This window comes from Grampus griseus (genome assembly GCF_964374135.1).
Source record: "Grampus griseus genome assembly, chromosome: 1".
Taxonomy (NCBI): Eukaryota; Metazoa; Chordata; class Mammalia; order Artiodactyla; family Delphinidae; genus Grampus; species Grampus griseus.
The window spans coordinates 37,286,010-37,295,104 of NC_139017.1; the positions used below are offsets into that span (position 1 = coordinate 37,286,010).

General features: G+C 34.8%; 1 protein-coding gene across 1 annotated transcript; it reads right to left on the bottom strand.

Moving 5' to 3' along the window:
- Positions 1 to 1,663: 1,663 nt before the first annotated feature.
- Positions 1,664 to 2,204, bottom strand: LOC309824611 (acyl-CoA-binding protein-like). The gene has a single exon (XM_082657586.1). It carries the CDS (start codon positions 2,120 to 2,122, stop codon positions 1,859 to 1,861), a length of 264 nt encoding a protein of 87 aa, XP_082513712.1. The 5' UTR covers positions 2,123 to 2,204; the 3' UTR covers positions 1,664 to 1,858.
- Positions 2,205 to 9,095: the final 6,891 nt, after the last annotated feature.

Genomic DNA, 9,095 nt, shown 5'->3' on the forward strand with positions numbered 1-9,095 from the left:
ATACTTTATTTACTGTCTTTTAGCAAGAATATAAGTTTCAGGATCATTGGAATGGCATCACATCTTAAATTTATGTTTAAAACAGACTAATAACAGATGGAGGAGCAAAAGGTTAATACGTGCATACACTCAACCATCTTGTCCTGATCATGTTATAGCCTGTTGAGAACACAAGCAAGCCTTTTCTCAACCACCCTCCTGGGGCTATCCAAACCCTTAGAGGGTAGGGCCTAAAATCCCAAATGTCAGGGACTCATGACATTCCATGTGATTTCTGTAGATGGAATGTCTAAGCAATGGTTTACTACCATAGCAGAAGCCTCCTGGTCCCAGGATTATGATAATATGTACCTGAGTGGAGAAAGTAACAAGAGCATACAAGGAACCTCTTCCAAGTCAGTCTTCTGAACTAATAGAAAAGGCCTCAAAGGCAGCCTGAGGAACTATGAGCTCCTCAGGGATTGTGTTCAAGAAAATGAATTCAACCACAAAAAAAAAAATGTAGACAACAAAATTAATAACTTCCGGATTATAACCCAAAGTATAAAATGGGTCCATACTCATATAAAAAATTAAATAAATGGGAGGAAGAGACAAATCTCCCATAACAAGAATTCCAAATAATTTATGTAGGTACTACCCCTTCAAGGAGGAGGAGTAGAACTCTCCACCCCTTAAGTGCGGACTGCGCTTAGTGGCTTGCTCGCAAAGAGTACAGAAAGGAAAGGGGAAAATAACTCTACAGTGGAGAAACCTGGCAAACACTGCCTTCGCCAGGTGAGTAACACCATCAGCACTGAGTCATGTCGACAGCCTGTACCCTTGATGTGATGTGATAAGAATGACACTTTACCTCTGTGGTCTTCCTTCCCAAACCGGTAACCCCAAGGAAATCTTGAGAAAAACATCAGACAAAACCAAAGTGATAGATATTCTACAAGATATCTGAGCAATACTCAAAACTGTCAAGGTCATCAAAAACAAGGAAAGTCTGAGAAACTGTCACAGCCAAGAGGAGCCTAAGGAGACATGACAACTAAATGCAATGTATCCTGCATGGGATCCTGGAACAGGTGAAGGCCATCGCAGAAAAACTAGTGACATTCTAATAAAGCATGGTTTAGTTAATAATGATGTATCCGTATTGGTTCATCAGTTGTGATGAATATATCACAGCGATCTAAGATGTTAAAAGGGGAAACGGGATGTGGGTTACGTGCACACTCTCTGTACTATTTTGTAACTATTCTATAAAGCTAAAACTATTCTAACATAAAGTGTTTTTTTAAAGGAATCTAGAAATAAATTATTTATTTCTTTTTTTAACTTTTTATTTTATCTTGGAGTATAGTTGATTAACAATGTTGTGTTAGTTTCAGGTGTACAGCAAAATGATTCAGTTATACATATACATGTATCTATTCGTTTTCAAATTCTTTTCCCATTTAGGTTGTTACATAATACTGAGCAGAGTTCCCTGTGCTATACAGTAGGTCCTTGTTGGTTATCCATTTTAAATACAGCAGTGTGTACATGTCAATTCCAAACTCCCTGACTATCCCTTCCCCCCGACCCTACCCCCTGGTAACCATAAGTTCATTCTCTAAGTCTATGAGTCTGTTCCTGTTTTGTTTTTGTTTTTGTTTTTGTTTTTTTTTACTTTTAATTGATCTATTGATAAAAACTGCTCAGCAAGGATCAGTAACCATTTCAGCGCCTATTCTGTTAGTGTCATATCCTGGGCTATTTTGAGCAACTGGGTTAACTAGTTATTTACTAACTTCATCCACAGTATTAGAAAAACAAGGTATTAGATCAGTTTAGGTGAAATGTGTGGCTGGCAGCCAAACCCAGTCCCTTATATTCCATATTTTTTCTTTAGTTCTTCTACTTTGTCGACATAAGCTTTCATGGCATCTTCCCTGGAAGTCCCTTTCAGCTCATTCCAGGCATCCCACTTGGCCTTGCCTTTGAGGTCCAACATTCCAGGCCGTTCTATATTTATGTCACCCATAGTTGCTTGTTTGTAGTGGCTGTAGATGAACAGCATCTCGTCGTCTGCTGGCTTGGTCTTGAGGTGCTTAACTTCCTCAGCAGCTTTCTCAAACTCAGCCTGAGACATGCCGGCGGCGTTGCAACGATTCCAGGAAGCCCGCGAAGACGGCGAGGAGCAGTAAGCAGTCGCACAAGAGTCAACTGCCAGCGCCTTTCCTGTTTCTGTTTTGTAAATAAGTTCATTTGTATCGTTTCTTTTTAGATTCCACATATAAGTGATATCATACAATCTTTCTTTGTCTGATTTACTTCACTCACTATGACAATCTCTAGGTCCATCCATGATTCAAATGGTGTTAGAAATAAATCATTTATTTCTTGAAGAAGAAATCTAAACATACAATTCACAGCAAAATTGACCACAACCTTCTCTACTTCTCCAGCTCTCTGAAACTCACTGATGGACACTCTCCCCGAATCTATATTCATCCCTCATCTCCATCTGTCTCCCTGGTCACTTTCCTGCTTATAATCCCTTCTTTAAGCTCCATCTTCCTTAATACAAGATATTCCTTATCAGACAGAGCCCAGTGGAAATTTAGTTTGTCCTGTTACTACTCTTGGAGAAATTAGGTGATCTGGCTCTTGTCCTCTGCACCCCTTCTCGTCTTTGCTTCAGTTCTGGTAGAGGGCTGGGGTGAGCTATGGTCGTCTTGATCATTCTCATTCCCATTATATGCACAGCTGACATTAATAAATTAGCAAATTAAGGGGGGAAAGGCAAGTCTCTGTTTTAGAAAAGCTACTGCAAAGTTACTGAAGGAGGAAGTAAAATGGACCCTTAACTACCATGCTTTTCATATTTACCCCCCCCAATATCATATATTTAATAAGAGTCACTGACTATTAAACTTCAAGGGAATTCAGTAAATATCCAATTCTATATTCTCAAGTTGCAAATTAGAAAAATAAGGGCCAGATGGCCTCAGTGGCCACCTCAGCATAATACAGTTAATGACCAGAGGATCCATGACTATTCATCTCTTCTTCCTTGCTTCTTTCATGTTCTTCAAACGCCAAGTTCAAATTTTTGTCACGATGCAGGAGAGCTACAGGCTTTGATATGGTAATTCTTCTTTCTTCTCAAGCAAGAAACATGGAAAGAAATAAAATAGCAAATGAATATACTAAAAGGATCAGACTAACCAAATACTATGTTATACTCTCTTTGATTTAAGGACATATCTAGAGATATGTGTCCAATAAAAGAGTTTGAATGAGGAGCAGGTCAACCTGTTTGATCAGCCAGCTGCCACTGCCTTCTAGCTCTTGGTGTTCAGACGCGTGGGGCTTCTCAGCCCCATCTCTTAGGTACGTTCCTCATTAAATACACGGCAACCATTGTTCTCCTTAAACCTTTGAGAGCTTCAGAAAACTAACAACTTGTTTAATTACTCCTGTTTTTATCATTTTCTTCAGTAGTCATTCACTCATTTGTTCTGGTATGTGTTTGTTCATCTCCAAGTTTCCAGACACTGAGCAAGGTGCTAGAAATACAAACACAAAAAGGCATCATCCCTGAAGTCCAGGTGCATAGTGTCTACTAATTTAAGTGTTGGTGAAAAGAGTCAGACAGTGTTTCACGTCAAATCTACAGAATTTTTAATTTGCTATGCTCATTAATTAGTGAACATTATTTCATGACATATTAGGTAAAGACGTGAATGGTGTCTGTAGTAAAAACAAGCAAAGAAATTCTTAAAAACCAAAGAGTTCAAGAAAAGAAATCTAAATTGTACACTGTTTCTTTATTTTTATTTTAAGTGTGAATGTGTATACATATATATGCGTACACAACATATTTTAATTTCTATACATCAATCAACAAAAATTTAATATTGGAATGATGTTGAAACATTATCCTGCCAATAATTATAAGTGTATCAAATCCTCTGTTTCTCTAGCTCTCTGACATCCATATTATCCAATAATGCTTTCAATACTTTGTATGTTCTTTATGCAACCATAGAATACCAGGGCTATCTCAAGGGCTAAATCAAGCACAAACAATTTAGCCCCTATTTACAATAGAAATCAAGACATATTTTCTCACTCAGTTACACAAAAGTATGGGATTGAGTACACAGCCCAGGTTGTAGAAGGATTTATTAAAGAATGAAGTTATTTTACTAACTTTACTTATGCAGAGTATAACTGTAATGCCTTGTCATAGATGCTCTCTCAAAACTCATTTCTTTAGTTTACTACCTATTGACTTTTCTCTGAAAATCTGGTGTCATTGCAGGAATTATAAATAGTAGCTCTGTTTGGCACAGTCTCTGAGACTAAATATTTTTATTGTCCCACAAAATAAGAAATACTTCAAAATAATATTACATAATTCCCACAGCTAATCAGTTGGTCCTGATGCCACACTCTGTTCACGGTTGCTTTTGAAAATTACAATTTCTTGCATAGTCTTTTGTGCTAATGATTCAGTCAAGGCATAATGACAACTAGTTTATTTATTATCAGTCACTATTCAGAGGAAGAGGCAGAAAAAAACGCTGCAGCAGCTTCCCAAACGAGCTCATTGCCTGAGATCTAAGACACATTCTATGAGAAACTTCACAAGAATAAAAATAACAATAGCTTTAAGAGTAGCTAACACTATGACATTTACTTTTCAAGCATCATCTTTTCTCAGCCTCAAAAAAAACCTATGAAGCAAATATAATTATAATCCTCATTTTATAGATGAGGATTTTGAAGGTCTGCGAGAGAACTTGCTTAAGCTCACACACCTTATAAATGGTGGGGCTGAAATTAAACCCAAAACATGCTGCTCTTGGAGTAACTTTTAATAATTTTATCTTTCAAAAAGTATTGTGTAAACAAAAGAACAAAAGATACTGTTTAGTTTTGGAGCAAGTGTCTAGATTAGTCATACTTCCGGAGATGAGTTACAGATTAGAGCTACTCATTGGCATATGCCCTAAGTTCTATTTTCAATTCTGCCATTGATCATGATATATGTAACATATGTGCACAGACACATACATATCACATCATTTACCAAGCTTTTATCTTAATATTTTAAGTTTCAAGCTGTGACTCTTCTATGTGCTAAGCTTTCCTGTTTCCCTGATTTTGTTCAGGATCTTCTCTTTACTTGGAACATTTTTTTCTTCCTTCTTTACCTAGTTAATGCCTTCTAAAACCTCCAGGTTTGATCAGTTACCTCACCTGATCCCCATAAGCAGGATTTCAAACTTTCACCACTGTCTACTGAACCCTCAGCTTATGTTAGTTTCTAATTGCTGCTACAACAAATTACCACAAACTCGGTGACTTAAAACAGCACAAATGCAATATCTTGCAGTTCTGGAGGTCAGAAGTCTAAAAATAAGTCTTACTGGGTTAAAATCAAGGTATCAACAAGGTTGTATCTCTTCTGGAGGCTGTAGGGGAGAATATGCCTCTTTGCCTTTTCCAACTTCCAGAGACCACCTACATTCCTTGGCTTGTTGTCCCTTCCTTCATTTTCAAAGCTAACAGTATAGCATCTTCAAATCTCTCTGTGATTCTGACCCTCCTGCTTCCCTCGTATAAGGACCCTGTGACTTCATTGAGCACACCTAGGTAATCCACGATAATCTCTCCATTTTAGTCAGCTGATTAACAACCTTAATTCTATATGCTGTCTTAATTCCTCCTTGCCTTGTAAAATAACATTTTCATAGGTTTTAGGGATTAAGACATGGGTATTTTTTATCTCAAAGACATATCTGTACTCTCATGTTCAGAGCAGCATTATTCACAATAGCCATGGTATGGAAACAACCTAAGTGTCACTAATGGATGAATGGGTAAAGAATAGATAATGAATACTATTAGCTTTAAAAGAGAAGGAAATCATGTCATTTGTGACAACATGGAGGAAACTGGGAGGTATTATACTAAGCAAAATAAGCCAGACAGAGAAAAAAATACTGCATGTTATCACTTAGTGCAGAATGTTAAAAAAAAAAAAAAGTCAAACACGTAGAAACAGAGTAAAAAAGTGGTTGCAAGAAGCTGGAGGGTGGGGGAAATAGGGAGAGGCTGGTAAAAAGAGTACAAACTTTCAGTTATAAGATGAATAAGGTCTGAGGATCTAATGCATAACATGGTGACTATAGTTGATAATCTGTACTGTACAACTGAAATTTGCTAAGAGAGTAGATCTTAAATGTTCTCATTTAAAAAAAGTAAATAATGAATGTGTTAATTAATTCAATGGTGGAAATTCTTTCACAGTATATGCATATATCAAATCATCACATTGTGCACTTTAAATATCTTAATTGTATTTGTCATTTATACCTCAATAAATCTGGGGGCGGCGGGGGGAAGAAAAGAAACCTCCGTTGATCCTATGACCTTCTCCAGTCACTGTCCTGTCATTCCCTTCTTGAAAGACAGTGAACATTTAGGCTTCATTTGATCGTAAATAGTCTATTTTAGGACTCTATTCTGTTCCATTAATATATATATGTCTGTTCTTACACCAATATCATACTCTCTTTATCATTACACCCTTAGAATAAGTCCTGAAGTCAGGTAGTGAAATCCTCTAACATTTTCCTGTGTAAAATTGCTTTAGCCGTTTTATATTTTCTATCCTTTGCATTTAAATATAAATTCTAGAGTCATCTTGTCAATTTCTGCCCCAAAAAACACACAAAAAGAAAAAAAAATCCTGCTGGGATTTTGATTAGGATTGCAATGAATCTGCAGATAAATTTGGAAAGAATTGACATCTTAACGATATTTAGTCTTCTAACCCATAAACATGGTAGCCTTCATTTATGTAGTCTTTAAATTTCTCTCAGCAATGTTTTATAATGTTAAATGTACAGTCCTTGCATATATTTTGTTAAATTAATCCCTAAATATTTCATATTTTAGATGTTTTGCAAATGGTACTACATTTAATATTAATTTCCAATAGTTTCTAATATATAGATATGTTTGATTTTTGTATACTTACCTTGAGTACAGTGACCTTGCTAAACTCAGTTATTGTTTCTAGTATCTACTTTTGTAGATTCTTTAGGATTTTTCACATTGTTCCTGCTAGCTGCTGTTAGACAGTTATACTTCTTTCTTTCCAAGCTGTATGGCTTTTCTTTTTCTTGCATTATTATATTAAGAATTCTAGTACAATGCTATATAAAAGTGAAAAAGGGGACATCTTTGTCTTGTTCTCAAACTTAGGCAGAAAGCATTTAGTCTTTCAACAGTAAGTATAATGTTGTTCTTCACAGTGCAGTTTGTTCCATAATGTTAAGTGTTTCCACAGATACCCTTTATTAGATTGAAGAAATTCCTTCCTGTTCCTAGTTTGCTGAGATTAAAAAATATCGAACAGGTATGAAATTGTTCAGATGCTTTTACTACATCTATTGAGATAATCATATATTTTTAATTTTAGTTTATTAATATGGTAGGTTGAATTATTTTTGAATATTAAATCAACCTTAGACTTCTGGTAAATCCCACATAGTCATGACATATTACCTTTTAATGTATTTCTTAATTCAGTTTGTTAAAATATTAATCATGAAGGATATTGGTCTTTTCATTTTCTTTTCTTGTAACATGTATCTGATTTTGGTATCAGAGTAATGTTAGCCTCATAAAATGAGTAAGAAAGTGCTCCCTCCTTTTCTGTTTCAAGAAGAGTTTGTATAGTGTTTGTATTATTTCTTCTTTAAATTTTTGATGACGTTCACCAGTGAATCCAACTAGCTCTTGTATTTTTAACTATGAATTTCATTTCCTTATTACATAAAGGACTATTCAGAGTAAATATTTTTGTTATTGTTGTTAAATGAGTGTTGGTAATTTGTGCCTTTTAAGGAATTTGGTCATTTGGTCTAATTTGTAGATTTTTGTGCATAAAATTATTTATGATATTTCCTTATTGCTCTTTAATGTGTGTAGGAGTTGTAGTGATGACCCTTTCATTCCTGATGTTCCTCATTTATATCATCTCCCTTCTTTTCCTGCTTGGTCTGGCTAGAAGTTTATCAGTTGTATATCCGGACAGTTCTTAAAGGTCATTTATTTTCTTTATTGTTTTGCTTTCTAGTTAATTGAATTCTTTTTTTATTATTTCTTCCTTATTTTAGGTTTAATTTGATTTTTTTAACTGTTCTTTTAGAGTGGAAGTTTAGATAATTAATTTTGGAACTTCTTTTCTAATTCAAACATTTAAGGCTATGAATTTCCCTTTAAGAACTATTTTACCCGTATTCTACAGGTTTTGACATGTATTTTCATTTTTAGTCAAATCAAACCATTTTATAATTTCTGTTGTGATTTTTCCTCTATCATTGGGTTATGTAGTAAGTGTTGTTTAATTTTCCAGTATTTGGGGGATATCCTAGCCATATGTTTGTTGCTGAATTCAAACGTGGTCAAGGAAAAAATTTTTATGTATTTTCTCTTTAACTTATTTGGACTTGGTCAATATTGATGAATGTTCTGTGTACATTTAAAAAGAATATGTATTCTGTGGTTATTGCTTTCTTAATATTTTGACTCATTTTATCTCTTTACATATCATTTTGCATATTTTCTGTTGCTTTTCCCTCTAGTTTACTAATATTTTCTTTTTCAGAATTCAATCTGCTGCTGATCTCATCCAGTATATATTATTTTCAGATATTGTATTTTTTCATCTCTAGGTGTTCATTTGAGACTTTCAGTAATTTATTTCATTTGTCTTCTCATCATGTCACATTTTCCTCTATCTTCTTAAGCAAATTGAATATATCTATAATAGCCTTTTAAACATCCTTGTCTGCTAATTCCATCATCTGTCATTTCTGGGTCTATTTCTATGAAGTGAGTTTTCTCCTGATTATAGGTCATATATTTCTGCTTCTTTGTATGCCAGGTAATTTTTGTTTAGATGCTAGACATAGTTCATTTTAAGGAGTTGGTTACTAGATTTTGTTGTATTCCTTTAAATAGTGTCAGATTTTATTCTCACATGCAGTAAAGTTAGTTTTAAATAATTAGAACTTTTCAGCACTTTCTTTTAAGGTTTG